The 15,140-nt window shown below is 47.0% G+C and overlaps 1 protein-coding gene across 1 annotated transcript; it reads left to right on the top strand.

Annotated features, from left to right (window-relative positions):
- Positions 1–6: 6 nt before the first annotated feature.
- On the top strand, positions 7–14,740 carry POGK (pogo transposable element derived with KRAB domain). The gene is made up of 6 exons (XM_032161105.1): positions 7–37; positions 1,222–1,355; positions 6,881–7,007; positions 7,745–7,843; positions 9,186–10,671; positions 12,847–14,740. Exons 2-5 carry the CDS (start codon positions 1,224–1,226, stop codon positions 10,655–10,657), a joined length of 1,830 nt encoding a protein of 609 aa, XP_032016996.1. The 5' UTR covers positions 7–37; positions 1,222–1,223; the 3' UTR covers positions 10,658–10,671; positions 12,847–14,740.
- Positions 14,741–15,140: the final 400 nt, after the last annotated feature.

Genomic DNA, 15,140 nt, shown 5'->3' with positions numbered 1-15,140 from the left:
GGGGAGGCGGGCGGCGCCGGCTTTCGCCGCCCGGCAGGTGCGCTGGGGCCGGGAGGGGGCCAGGTGGGGAGGCGGGCCGGGCGGAGGGGGCGGCGGAAGCGCTCCCGGCGCGGGGCCGCGGAGAAAGGGAAATGGGGCAAGATGGCTGGAGAAATCCGAACGCGCCCGGGGGCGCGGCGGCAGTGGCGCAGGCGGGGCAGGGCGGGCGGCGGCCCTGGTTGCAGCACCTTAGCGCGGGGAGGCGGCCCCTCCCACCTCTGCCCCGGAGCCGGCAGGGAGACCGCGGCCAAGTTCGGGCCCCAGCTGCAGGCATCTGAAGCCTAGACCCATCCATGCCGCGTTCGCCTATCTTTTTTGGAAATATCGAAGGAACCGACTTTGAACTCCAGAGGGATCTTTTCTTTGGAGGTCCCCCGATGCAGCCCTCAAGATGCACCCGCACTCCACACCTAGGAATTGCCTGCGCCCGTGGAGGGCAGGAGCGCGGCCCTTTGTACTGGCCAAGAGTCAGCGAATAGAGAATTTGCAGCCCAGAGGCAATGGGTTATTTCCCTGTCGGGGTGGGCCCCAGCCGATTTCTGCACCTTTTTGGGTATCCAGGCATACCCCTCGCTATGTTAGTCACTGACTCCTGGGTTTGCAAAGTCCCTTAAGGTAGAATGACCCTATTTTCTGAACCAGCTCGTGGACAGAACCTTTGAATTTGGAAAATCCAGGCAATGGGCCTACTGAGCCAACCGCTCCGCCCATGCTTAACTGGCTTCTAGCACCCATTCCAGTTGAGTAAGTGTCCAATCTGTGTTCAGACACCTTCACTGATAGGAAATCAGCACTCTTCCCCTGCCTCTGATTCCTGTCTGGGTGGCACTGGCTGTGAGAAAGTACTGCCTTTCTCACTGCTTAAAACCTTTTCCAGGAATATTTACCCACTGGCCGGCCTCAGTTCTGCCATCCAGTCTCTACAAACCAGTCTGGGTTCTCTTCCCCAGACAGCTTTTTAAATATTTGAAGGCAGCCAGATATGTTATCTACCCATAGCCTCTCTTATCATAATTAAATATGTCACCCTGTAGCTTCCTGGCCGACTGTTTCCTTACTTCCCTCCAGCGGGAACAGTGCTTGGGGCTAAAGAGGTTTGTATGTGGCTCAGCCTCCCCCATCACAGGCTTTGGGGAGGTCACAGTGACACCTGGTTTTTCTGAACCTGAATCTTGCTTGCAGAGATGGAGTCCACAGCCTACCCTCTCAATTTGACCCTGAAAGAAGAGGAAGAGGAAGAAGAGATTCAGAGCCGGGAACTAGAGGACAGCCCGGCAGACATGCAGAAAGTACGAATCTGCTCTGAGGGCGGCTGGGTAAGTAAGAAGGTGTGGAGTCCACACAGCCAGCAGATGCAGGCCTGAGAGCCCAGCTTGCTTTAAGTCTCCTCCTCAGACAGACGTGGGAAGTAAAAATAGCCCAGCCCGGTGTGTTTGCATTCCTGAGAAAACAGCTCTGTGGCTTTAAAAGGCAGTGCAAAGAATGGAGGAGGTGGTTATGGAAACGGTCCCTCAGCCATGTAGCTTGTCATTGTTCAATTGGAAGTCCTAGAAGCCAGGACCTTGTCTCTCGTTCACCCACTTCTCCTGCACTGTGTTTGACGCCAGGCACATTGTAGGCACCAAGTAAATGTTTGTTGACTTACTGCTGGTTGAAGGGAACCATTTTAAATAAGACTCGAGTCCTTGGGTTGACATGAGAGGTTAGGCTAGTTGGTTCTGTGTGAGCACCTCTTACCACAGTTCACACAGGAGAGCTGCCTGTCCAGCTGACCTGGATAGAAATGGTGGGCAGCAGGGAATACAGAGATTCAGGGTATACACTCAGAATAGTATGATAGAGATCAGTTTATACAAATGCAAATGCAGTCGATATTTATAGTTATTCACCGTAGTTACTGGACTTCTTGGTAATTAGGCATGAATAGTAAACATTTTAAATAAGCAACAAATTGACATTCCTTTTCTCTGCTTATTTTCTGTTGTGTATAAACATTGTCAGTATACATAGTATCCTTTGCTTCCATGAAGAGCCCCTATCCATACAAGCATGGTACTTCTAAATTGTTCCCTACCACAGGAGGGAACTGGGATGCAGAAAGATTATCTGCCTTGCCCTAAGGATACACATGAACACTGACATTTGTTCTTCAAAACAGGTCTCCTGAGCTCCACCCTTAAAGGTAATGCATTTTACCATATGTATGCTATACCTTAATTTAAAAAAAAAAAAAAAGGCAGTGCAACCACAGGGTCTCAGTTTGCCACTCTAGCTGTGGATGCCGCGCTGCCTTTGTCTCATCAGTGTTCTTTGCCTACCACATCCTTCTTCCCAATTCTGATCCGAGCAGGTGTCAGGTCCACTTAGCCTGGAACAAGACCTCAAGGCAGTCGAAACTTAGGGCTTTGAGGCTAAATTGGTCAACCTAGAACATCTAAATGGAGAGCCTTGGAGAACAGGAGCAATAAAAGTGAATGTGTTGGGACAGTGAGGAAGGAGCAAGATGAAGACCAACCATGCTTGGGTGGGGAAAGAAGGAAGTAACCAGAAGGGCTGGAGGAGGGAGTCCAGCAGCTGGTGGTGCTGGGGATTGGGCATTTGTGGCCTCCAGGCAATCAGCCATCCATCCACAGTTGCCAAGCACAGTGCTGGGCATAAAGAGAGGCTCTTTTCCTGATGGAATTTCCAGCCTTGTGAGCAAGGCAGGAAAGTAAACATAAGTAATAGTAAGCATAGTGTGCAGAGTGCAGTGGTGGAAGTCTGCAAGGATGCATCAGGAGCCAAGATCGGGGGGATGCCTCATTCAGGCTGAGAACTCCGGGGCTTCCTGGACAGGCCTAATCTTGACAGTGAGCAATTTTGCCCCCACCCCTGGACATTTGGCAACATCTGGAAACACTACCCCCTTTCCCCACCCCTGGATATTTGGCAATATCTGGAAACACTTTTGTTTGTCTGACTTGGTGGGGGTGCGTTGGGGACTGGGAGATCCTCCTGGCATCTAGTGGGTAGAAGCCAGGGGTGCTGCTAGACATCTACAGTGCACAGGATGCCACCCCCCCGCCACACACACACACACACACACACATACACACACACAACAAAGAAGTAACTGGCCCAAAATGTCAGTTGTGCTGAGGTTGAGAAACCCTGCTCTAGAGCATTAAATTAGAAGAAAAGAATCTGTTTTTAGAATATGTATTTTGGTTATAGAGAATTATGTTAGGGTGATCAGTGAAAGCTTTTCAAGCATAAGAACTATGATAATATATTAGGATCAAATTCCATAGAATTGAAATAGAAATACAATTTTAAGTAGAAAAAATTAAAAATGTACTTTGAACTGAGTCTTAGTCATTATGGAATCAACCAAGGGAAGGGAAGGGGGTTGCATTCCAGGCAAGAGGACAGCACAGGCAAAAGCACTGGGGAGAGGAGCTTGGGTGCAGAGTTAGGAGCAGCTCCTGCAGCTGGAACCTGAAACTCATGGCAGGGAGTGGAAGGGGATCAGGCATAGGAGGCCAGGCCAGGGGCCAGAGCCAGCCAGGAGGACATGGAGTGCTATGCCAGCGAGTTTGAGCTTTCTCCTTAGCTCTGTGGAATGAGGCTTTAGCCCATCTTTCTAAGGGAGCCCTCAGGCTCTCTACAGCCACCATGCTAAGGCCTGAGTGGCCTGCTAAGAAAGCAAAGCTTTGGCATCAGACTTTCTAGCTCTGTGACCTTGGACAAGTTACCTAACCACTCTGTTTCCTTACCCATAAAAGTGAGGTAGTGATCCCCGTGTCCCTAGTTTAGAGGATTCAGTGAGAGAATATATTTATATGATTGAGTGTCCTATACAGTGCTTGGCACATAGCAGGCACTCCATCAGTGGATCAGTACAAACTACCCCCTGCCCCGAGATCCCTGCGTCTTGGCTGGGTAGCTGCAAGGCTTTAGCGAGACTGTGCAAGGTGTAAGCACTTTCCAACATTTACCCTTTGAGATAGCATTGGAATGCCAACTTCCTGAGCAGAGCAAGGCAGTGCACACAAGCTAGAGGAAGAACACTTACCCAGTGATTCCTTGATCTTCTGAGGAAAGGGAGGAGGGCAGGGATTGAGGGTCCCTACCTGCAAGGCCAAGAAGGGGTGTCTGGAGGTGGTACACAGACTGCCTGCCTTCTCAGTTTTGCCCAGGGCCGGCCCTGTTTACCTTCTGCTGTGTTGAGCCAGATAAAAGGCCTCTGTGGAGCGAGGGGAGGCCTGCGCAGCAGGGCCTGGCTGAAGGATCGCTCCATTCTCACAGAGGCTTGCTGTGAGGAGAATTTCTAAGCCACTACACTGTGCCTCTGGAGCATAATGTGGGCTTGTTTGAAGATCCTCCGTGGCTCAGTCATCAATAGGAGGAGATGAATCCTGCACCAGCCCCCAGCTTTCTTCCTGCAGCTTCAGGGCTCCTGATACCTGATGTTTTTACCAGGCCTAGAATATGTTACCCACCCTAAGATTATTGATGGCCCCTCTGAAATGACAGGCATAGCCAGTCCTGTTCCCATTTTATCAGCAAAGGGAAAGGGACTATAAATAGGTATGGCCTAGATCTGGAACTTCCCAGGGAGAAAAAAAGGCCAAAGAGACGGTTCTTTAAAAGCCTGGGAACTGGGAAAGGAGTGGGGTGGAAAATTCCTGGGCTGACTGGCTTTCCAGGGCGAGGAAGTCTGAGGAAAACCTGGAGACGAAGCCGTTTTACCTCATATTTCACACTTAGGGATGTTTGTCCAGTCTTACTCCAAAGAGTAGATTTGGTTTTGTGACAGATAAAATTTAATGATTCTTTGAAACAGTTCCAAGTAGAACAAGAGAAGGGAAATCCAGAGATTTGCCTAGATTGTATATTCAAAAACACATTTTTCAGTGACTACTAGCTACAGGAAGTGTCCTAGGCTTAGGGAAGCACAAAGGAGTGAGTACAGGTCCTGCTTTCAACAAGCTCAGATTTTAGTGGAGGGAGCAGACAAGTCAACCAAAAGAATCCTGCAGTGTGATGAGTGCCCCGGCAGTGTGGAGCCCAGGGCATCTCAGGGACTTGTGGGTGTGCTCACAGCATGGCACAGAGTGGGCTTCCTGGGGAGCAGGGATTTTGGGTTGAGTCCTGGAAGATGGGTGGGTGTCAGCCAGAGCAAGAAAGGGGAGGCCCTCCAAGGCCAGGGGAGAATATGGGCCAAGGTGTGGGGGCGTCGGGGAATGGTTGTTCAGGGAACTGCACACAGCTGAGTACAAGTGGAGCACAGAGCTGGGGAGAGTTGAGGGTTAGTCATCAGGGAGGCAGCTGTGCTTGGTATTGCTGGATCCTTGGGGTCAGGCAGTGGTGGGCCCAAAACGCAACCCCACCATTTATTGGCTATGACATTAGCCTGGAAATGAGACCTCTTTAAGCCCATATTCTCCTTGATTAAGTAGGGGCATGGTGGCATGTGCCTCTAATCCCAGCTACTAGGGAGGCTGAGGCAGGAGAATGGCTTGAACTCGGGAGGCAGAGGTTGCAGTGAGCCAAGATCGTGCCACTGCACTCCAGCCTGGGCAACAGAGCAAGACTCCATCTCAAAAAAAAAAAAAAAAAAAAAAAAAGGCGTATCTACTCCTCCACAGGCCCGTTGCGGGGAATAAATGAAGCAGTTACAGGGCCTTTCCTAGTACGTGCTTCTTATGTGTGAGGTGCTGTGGAGGTGGGGAGAGAACAAGGGGGCTTCCTTGGGTCAGGGAGGAAAGGCCAATGTATGTAAGTGACTGATGGCCTGACCCCTGAAGTGGCTGCAGGCTATATAGCGTATGGACACTGATTTTCTAAGCTGAGGAAAAACAGTATCATAATCACCCAGACCCAAGATACAGCTTTGGGAAATAGCTTCGAAGGCAACAATACAAAATAACCAGCCTGAAACAAGCCATCCAGTGCCTTATCACTAAATAGGATGAGCTTTGGAGTAGGATTTTTAACGACTGAAATAAGAAATACAGTTAAAAACAAAAACAGGAGGTTGGTTTGGGTGGCTCGGCTGCCTTGGGCTACTGAGGAGCCCCCTGGTGCTGGGCCAGGAAGCAGAGGAATAGGGGAGGGATGCAGTCCTTTGGGCTTTCTGCCTACCTGGTCCAGGATCAAAGTGAATGAGTTTGCTCTGGCATCTCATTACATATATTAAGCTGTAATTAGCCCTTCTTTCTTCCTCTTCATGCTCTTGTGGATTGAAAAGGCCAAGTAGAGCCCCTTCTCTCAGTGGCTCCTCCCTGGGCAGCTGTGGGTTCCAAGTCTAACACTTTGGTTAGTACCCTTGGAAATGCAGTGCCCTGGAAACCCACAAAGATCTCATGGAGGGCAGTGATCCTATTCAGATTTACAAACCCAACTCACCCCGCCCGGGGCCGAGGGTCTTTTTCTGGGGTGGGAGGGAATTGGGGGTGCGTGTGTTGGTGGAACACTTGGTCTGGGTGTGGGTGGCTTAAGTCTTGGGTCAGAGGTGAGCCGTGAGCAGCTCTCACCACAGTGCATGAGGGTACAATGTCCCAGTGTCCTCCAACCGGTGATCATGGTAGGGAGTTAGTTTTCTTCTCAAAGTGCTGCTTACCTTATCTGAACTGACAGTGGCAGCCGCTGTGGTGGGCACAGAAGGACTGTGCTCTTGCCCTTGTTGGCCTCCAGCAGCTGTAGGAATGTGGACAGTCCGTTTTCCCCTGGGTCAGGGTCCCTCACCTGACCTGTGAGAGGACAGGCTGTGCTGGGCTGTCTGTAAGGGCCTGTCCGCTCTGAAAGTCCGTCTGCATGTGCCGGTTTGTCATTGTGAAAGGGCTGTTCACTCTTCCAGGTACCAGCCCTATTTGACGAGGTGGCCATATATTTTTCCGATGAGGAGTGGGAAGTTTTGACGGAGCAACAAAAGGCCCTCTACCGGGAAGTCATGAGGATGAATTACGAAACTGTCCTGTCCCTGGGTAAAGCTTTGTTTTCCTTTGTCTCCTGGAAGCTCTGAGCCCAGAGAATTGTTCCCATGCCTCTCTTCTCTGGTATATCCAATGTCCCTGTCTCCTGAACTTAGACTCTGCCTCCTCAATGTCCGTGCCCGTTTATTCCAATTTTTGATTTGGGCAGTATATAAATATTGTGTCGTCCTACTCGGCAACCCTTGCTGCCTCAGAACTGCCCCCATTCAACCCAGGCATTCACATTTAAGGATAAAAACCATATAACCTTAGAAGTGTCACCATGGATCTGGGCCTGTGCCTCACTGTTCCTTACGAGAGAAGGCAGGCGTTAATGTTACCCTGCAGCCTCAGAAATTTGGGGACATACCCTCCCAAAGACTGTTTGCTCTTCTCCCCAACTTCCACCCCAAATTGATATCACACATCTTATCAGCAGAATGTAATCATTTGAAGAGATTTCCCAGTTTGCTTATACAGGTACCAAAATGTTAATTGGATCAACAGCTGCATTCACCCTCTTCCCTGCTAAATGCAGTTCTTTTATTGTTGGTGCCAATACCGTCCCTCATTAGGAGAGATCTACCCGTATTCCCTTAGAGGGACATATTTAAGTATCCCTGAGCCTTTTTCCCCTTGTTTTTCACAAAGAAGGGGAGAGTGGCTCTTAAGCATTTTAAAGTACTTATTTTGGTAGTGCTCCAGGACAGTAACACACAGCTGTTACCTATTTTATTTCCTATAAACAGAATTCCCATTCCCTAAGCCAGACATGATCACCCGTTTGGAAGGGGAGGAGGAGTCTCAGAATTCTGACGAGTGGCAGCTCCAAGGAGGCACCTCTGCAGGTACTACAAGTAAAGCAGTTCAGTGGCCATCCAGCTGGGAACATTGTGAAGTGGGATTTTCAGTGTACATTCCATGGGGTATTTAAGAGGTAGAAGGATTATGGGTTTTGGAGTTTTGAAATCTCCCTCTTTGCAGTGCTAAATGTGTGACAACGTGTTAACAGGCAACTGCTTTTACCTCAGAGCTTCCATTCTTCCTCTGTCAGCTCTGAGTAAACAGACTCGACGTATGACCTTCTTTGTGGATGAAGCAAAATGAGGCTTGTGCAGTGTTTGGTCCAGTGCACCTTCTGGCTGAACAGGGCTACCTCAGTAGCGTACCATGTGCCTCTGCAAACTAAGAATAGTGAGAGGAAGCATGCTTCCTGAGTTACCTGGCTCCCTGTCCATCTCATACTGGATAGAAAAAGCAATAGCAGTCATAGCATACATTTGAGCAAATGTATCTAAGAAATACCTAGTCCTTTGTCAAGAAAAATGGTTATTGAGGCCGCAGTTGAATAAATATGGCATTGCCTCCAGACGGCCAAAATAGTTTTGTCTTTTCTCTGGAAGTAAGAGTTTAAAATGCCATATTTCACTGACTCTGAGACATGTTTTTCTCCCATTGCTTTACTGTCTCTGAAATTGAGAATGCATCTTAAAATCAGTGGCATGTCATAGCTTAATTAGTAGTGTTTTCTTTCTTAATGGCACATAATGATGCATCCTACAACTGATGACATTTTAGTTTGGGTGAGATAGGGTAATTTCCCCAAATCATACTCAACTTCTGTGACCACCTTCTAAATATAAAGTGAAACCCGGTTCCACTGTTAATGTGCAAGAACTAATTTTCTGCCTTATAAGCTTAACTTTGCTAAGTGTGGTTTTTGCTATAGGTTTTCTTGGTTCTAAAGGGATATGATTCAGGCCATGATGCATCTCTGTAATATTATATGGTAGTATGGTTAACATTTGGCTTCTCATTCACATAAAAAGTATTTTGATGCAAACATGGCCCCCAAATTATTTGGTCCAAGCTTGGTGCCTCTGTTCAGTTCCCAGCTCTGCCACTTCCTGGCTTGGCTACCTTGGTGCATTATGTAACCTCTGTAGCCTCCCCTTCTTCATCTGCAAAGAGGGAACAGTGATACTTAAGAGTTATTAAGAGAACTAGGTGTGGGTAGTCCATATAAATTGGCATATGGATAAGGACTTAGGCAATGTTACCTGTTATTAAAGTTACTACTTTTGGTGAACTTCAGATTAAGGTATTCTTAGCATTTCAACCCCCAAAAATCAGGGTATAAGCCATTTTACTTACTGGCATTATTTTTGCCCCTCACTATTTGTCTCCCAGAAAATGAAGAATCTGACGTAAAGCCTCCAGACTGGCCAAACCCAATGAATGCTACCTCCCAGTTTCCTCAGCCTCAGCACTTTGACAGCTTTGGCCTCCGTCTGCCTCGGGATATCACAGAGCTGCCCGAGTGGACTGAGGGGTACCCCTTCTACATGGCCATGGGCTTCCCAGGGTATGACCTCTCGGCTGATGACATAGCTGGGAAGTTTCAGTTCAGCCGGGGCATGCGCCGCAGTTATGACGCAGGGTTCAAGCTGATGGTGGTGGAATATGCTGAGAGCACCAACAACTGCCAGGCTGCCAAGCAGTTTGGAGTATTGGAAAAAAACGTTCGAGACTGGCGCAAAGTGAAGCCACAGCTTCAAAACGCCCACGCCATGCGGCGGGCATTCCGAGGCCCCAAGAATGGGAGGTTTGCTCTGGTGGACCAGCGTGTGGCCGAATATGTCAGATACATGCAGGCCAAAGGGGACCCCATCACCCGGGAGGCGATGCAGCTGAAAGCTCTCGAAATCGCCCAGGAAATGAACATTCCAGAGAAAGGGTTCAAGGCAAGCTTGGGTTGGTGTCGAAGAATGATGAGAAGGTATGACCTGTCTCTGAGGCATAAAGTGCCCGTGCCCCAGCACCTGCCAGAAGACCTGACTGAGAAACTCGTCACTTACCAGCGCAGTGTCCTGGCTCTGCGCAGGGCGCATGACTATGAGATAGCTCAGATGGGGAATGCAGATGAGACGCCCATTTGTTTAGAGGTGCCGTCACGGGTAACTGTTGATAACCAGGGCGAAAAGCCTGTCTTGGTCAAGACACCAGGCAGGGAAAAACTGAAAATCACAGCAATGCTTGGTGTCTTGGCTGATGGGAGGAAGTTACCACCGTACATCATTTTGAGGGGAACGTATATCCCCCCGGGGAAGTTTCCCAGTGGGATGGAAATCCGCTGCCACCGGTATGGGTGGATGACTGAAGACTTGATGCAGGACTGGTTGGAAGTGGTGTGGAGACGGAGGACAGGAGCGGTGCCCAAGCAGCGAGGGATGCTGATCTTGAATGGCTTCCGGGGCCATGCCACAGATTCCGTGAAGAACTCCATGGAAAGCATGAACACTGACATGGTGATCATCCCAGGGGGTCTGACCTCACAGCTTCAGGTGCTGGATGTTGTGGTCTACAAGCCACTGAATGACAGTGTGCGGGCCCAGTACTCCAACTGGCTTCTGGCTGGGAACCTGGCGCTGAGCCCAACTGGGAATGCTAAGAAGCCACCCCTGGGCCTCTTTCTGGAGTGGGTCATGGTCGCATGGAATAGCATCTCAAGTGAGTCCATCGTCCAAGGGTTCAAGAAGTGCCATATCTCCAGCAACTTGGAGGAAGAAGACGATGTCCTGTGGGAAATCGAGAGTGAGTTGCCAGGAGGAGGAGAACCACCAAAAGAATGTGACACCGAAAGCATGGCTGAGGGCAACTGAAGGGAAAGGGAAAGGTAACCACTCAGGAGTAGATTCTCAGTGCCTTTGCTGACATGTCTGTGTTCTACAAACACCTTCTCTCCATTATTTTTCTGTTTTTAAGTTCCCTTAGAGCCTACAGTGCAGTAGTATAGATCGGGTCCCCAACCCCCAGGCCACGGACTATACCGGTCCATGGCCTGTCAGGAACTGGGCTGCACAGCAGGAGGTGAGCGACAGGTGAGCAAGCATTACCACCTGAGCTCCGCCCCCTGTCATAGCAGCAGCATTAGATTCTCATAGGAGCACGAACCCTGTTGTGAACCGCACATGTGAGGGATCTACGTTGCAGGCTCCTCAATGCCTGATGATCTGAGGCGGAACAGTTTCATCCCAAAGCTATCCTGCCGCCCACTACCCCACACTCCCTGGGTCCCTGCAAAAATTGCCTTCCATGAAACCAGTCCCTGGTGCCAAAAAAGTTGGGGACTGCTGGTATAGATAACAGACCATTAGCATTTTCTCCTTTATATGAAACATTTATTATTTGATTTATTTGTGTCTATTTTGCTCTGGGGCCTGGACCCAGAAACACTTGTATAATAGGTGAAATGAACAAAGAATGAGCTGCCAGAACATCTGAGAGCTGTAAAGTTGAAATTATTTGGACCCAAAGAAGCATAGTCTGACATTGTTCAGTTCACACAAAATTTTGTCTGAAAAGCCAACTTTTTTCTTTCCCTTTTAAATTATGCTGAACATTTAGGGTCAGTATGTGTAACTGACATGCTGGGACAGTTTTACTCACTTTTGCTGGCCTGTGAGACCGTGACACAGGGAGAGCACTAAGTGTGCCTTCAGTACAGTGTCCTCCGGGCCTTGGGTCTCAGTCCTGGAGCTGTCTACAGTATGCCACCAGCGAGTAAGAATAATAGCTTCTGCTTGCTTTTCCCTACGGAGTTCAGGAGTTTTAAAACATCATCTTAGTCTCATTATGACCTTCACATGGGCTATGACAATAATTTCCTGTAGTCAGCAGATGTCTGAAGGAAGGTATTTTTAAACTGAATCTTTACACCAAAAAAAGAAAATAAAACAGGGTGCATATCTAGGACTCTAGTGAGTAAAGCTTGAGGGCTGAGGACAATAGGCCTGGAATTTTCTGGGTTGAGTACACAAGAAGAACAGCTTTCAAAGGAAAGTAGGAATGGAGGCCTGAGACAACACTAGTGAAATGACCCCACCCACCTACACCTCCAGAGAGGAGGAGGATGAGCATGTACAGCAGGGGGGACACCCACAAAGAACAAACAATTTACCTCTTCGTTCTTATCTCCCTCATTATAAATTAATTTGATCCTCCAGACAGTATTTTATATGAAGGAAGAAGCCACCTCTTTTACAGAGGACCTGAAGCCGTCAACCATCTTCACACATTCTTTGTCTTTCTTTTAAAGTATAATTAGGTATTTCCATCTTCCTTGCTTTTTTCTCCAAATGAAATGCTAATGGGAGCCTTATCTTACCCACTTCAGCTATATAAGTCCATCTGTGTTTCAAAGAGTGACTTATGTCTCTTGCCTTGCTTCCAAATTAAATTGTACTCATATTGCTGAATCCCATTGTAATTCTGGGATCCCTGGAATTACAATGGAGCAAGAAGTTCTTCTATTACATTTAAAATCACCAAAATTGCTTTTTTTCCCCCTTGGGTCCTCCTTGCTTTGAGAAACCCCATGAATCCAGCCTCCCTTTTCTGCTGACCCTGACATTGCCTGCATTGGTTATCAAACTGAATTACATTGAGTTTCCATCTTTTCTTCATTTACCTTTTGCTTTTCCCTCTCCTTGTTAGATAACATTTTTGTGCACTTTTAATTTCCTAAGCTCCTTACCACCTCAGGGACATGATTAAAAACTTCCAGAAGAGGAAAGGAGAAAAAGCTATGCTAAGTTGCATTTATGAATGTTGGCCTCTAATATTGGTCATGAGCTTTTGCTCTTCTAGACTGCCACAATTCTCTCTGCAGCTCCTGAGGAAGCGATGGGAGTAGACAGATTCACAATGAACAAGAGATTTGGGAGACCAAGTGGGCATAAACTACCTCTTGTCCTCTATTTGGAAATCTGAATGATGGAATTACTATGTTTGTTAAAAGTTATACCAAAAAGCCAAGGGTTAATTCATTTAGGTTCTCTCTGTTTTCCAGCAAATGGAACTCTGATTTAAACAGCTGGGGAGGAAATTCCTCAAGATGATTATTCCTGAAAGTGTGGATGCGCTGGATGCGCAGGGAACATCAGGAAAAGGCCACGGGGCTCTGAACAGCCCGGGTCCAGACAGCAGCCTGTACATCCATCCCAGGACACAGCCCAGCCCCTCCCCACACCATACAAGGTATCAGAAAAGTCTAGGACCTACCATTTCATCAGAGACATGATCAGAAAAGAAACTGCTTCTGCCCCATTTCTTGTTTTGGCGATTACTCCATCTGTCCATCAAAAGAAACCTGTAAATATGAACGAACAAAGGTTATTTCCTGGAGAAAAGACAATTTGTTCAACACCAACAAGGGACTCATCATATGGGCACAACTCTGGTGTCCTTCTGTGGAGAAAACCTCAAGTAAAGTTAAGTTTTATTCTGCCTTTGAAAATGCTTCCAAAAGTAAACCCTGTCCCCACACAGGTCAAGACTACAGAGAAGGCTTTGTAGAAATGTGTTACCTATGTACGCCTGCTACTTACACATTTCCTCTTTTGGAAAAATGAGATACTTAGAATAACAAGAAAATTAAGACATACTGGCCTGGTGCCAGCAGATGGCTTTTCTATAGACAAACTAGGTTAGTGTGGAAGATATAGGTTAAAATAAACTATGCTGTTTTATTTATCTTCCCAACCTGATTGGCAGCTAGACTTTTTTAGGGTCTCATTTAATGGCCCTGTTTTTTTCATTGTTATATTTAATGATAGGGCAGGATTTCGTATGCAAGCTCTTGTTTCTCAGGCTGCCTGCAGAAGAAGTCGCTATAAATTATCTGTTGTCTACATGGTACAAGGCCCACTGACTCATCTGATGCTTGTTTTGTTAATTTCCTTAATATTTTTATCACAGGGGCAGTGGGAGGGCTTGGGCTTTTAGCCACAGCTGTTTTAAGACTTCTGATCTCCTGCCCTGCAGGAATAGGTGGGAGGTCACTGAATTTTTACACTATAGTAATTTGCATTCCCACATAAGTTTGAGTTTACGAAAACATTCCTTTAAAGCGATCTGTGCTACAAAAAATATGCCAGGACCTCACAGACAAAGCCATTGCTAGAAATGTCATTCCAATGATCAAATCTGGAAACAGGCTGCCATAACCACTTTTTCCTTCCTGTAGACTCAGCTCACCTCTATATTAAACTGTTCTTGGCATCTTGAAACACCTATTTCTACTCAGGTACTCATTATCCTGTTACTGATTCACCTTTCTGATCCTTTTAAACCAGTTTTCCCCTAAGGGGGGAAATTTTACTTAACCTCTAGTATCTGAACAACTGTCAATATTTGAATTGTTGCCCCATTTGCTTTTACCTGTACTGTATTCTTGGTCATCTCAAATGGCGTCTAAACCCAGCTACTTTGCATTCCAGAAGTTTCCATTCCCTCCAATTCCACCTAATTTTTCATCTGTCCTAGTTACTGGCTCTTTCTTCATGTCTTATTTCTCTTGCTTTGGGAGCTTAAAAGATTTTACAAGACCTAAGTTTGGGTTTCTTCCTTGGAGCCATAGTTACCCTGCCAAGAAGAGTAGAAAATGGGTTCAACTCCTGTTTCGCTCCACCAACACCTCCGTGAGTCTCATCATCAGCTAAGCGATGATGCCTTACAGGTTGCATAGCACTGGAACTTTCCTAGAGTAACGGCTCTGCTGCCAGGGTTTCTCTGGGCTCATTCTTCCACTGACTTAATTATGATCTATGCCTAACAGAGCCCCAGTACAACTATTTTGCAGAATGGCTGTTACCCTAGAATTACTATAGCACATATTGAGATACAGTTGTACTCCCTAGTAGATAGGAACTGACCCCATCAATAAACTTTGATAATAAAGACAATAGGCTATGGTGGTTTTATTTCTTTACCTATTAGCATTGTGAAAAGTTACATTCAAGGTATTGGCTACACCTTATTCTCCATCCAGTTTGGTACCAATATATTACATCTTTCAATCAAAAAGTGTTCATGAGATGCAGTGTAAGTAAGTAATATTGGTATCTGTGAAGACACAGGGAAGAAAGTGTGCAGTGGAGCAAGTTTGGCATAAATAGCTTTTTTCCTCAGTCATGTTTGTATGCTCTCAGCAGTGGTACATTACCAAAATCACATGAAAGAAATCCCATAAAGGGATCTGAATTTTAAATGAAAGTATGATGAACCCGTAAGTCTTAATTATGCACTTTTAGTAAAATTAGTCCTGACAATTTACAGTGCCCATAAAGTAGTAGTCGATTCTCC

The sequence above is a fragment of the Hylobates moloch genome, unplaced genomic scaffold (assembly GCF_009828535.3).
Source record: "Hylobates moloch isolate HMO894 unplaced genomic scaffold, HMol_V3 SCAFFOLD_8, whole genome shotgun sequence".
NCBI lineage: Eukaryota > Metazoa > Chordata > Mammalia > Primates > Hylobatidae > Hylobates > Hylobates moloch.
The sequence above is the reverse complement of the archived record's forward strand: the minus strand, read 5'-3'. Positions and strand labels throughout refer to the sequence as shown.

Bases quoted from the DNA above. Each gene is read 5' to 3' on its own strand.
- POGK (XM_032161105.1), top strand. From the start codon at position 1,224: ATGGAGTCCACAGCCTACCCTCTCAATTTGACCCTGAAAGAAGAGGAA. The intron at 1,356-6,880 runs GTAAGTAAGAAG...TCACTCTTCCAG, and splicing joins TCTGCTCTGAGGGCGGCTGG to GTACCAGCCCTATTTGACGA. The intron at 7,008-7,744 runs GTAAAGCTTTGT...TCCTATAAACAG, and splicing joins CGAAACTGTCCTGTCCCTGG to AATTCCCATTCCCTAAGCCA.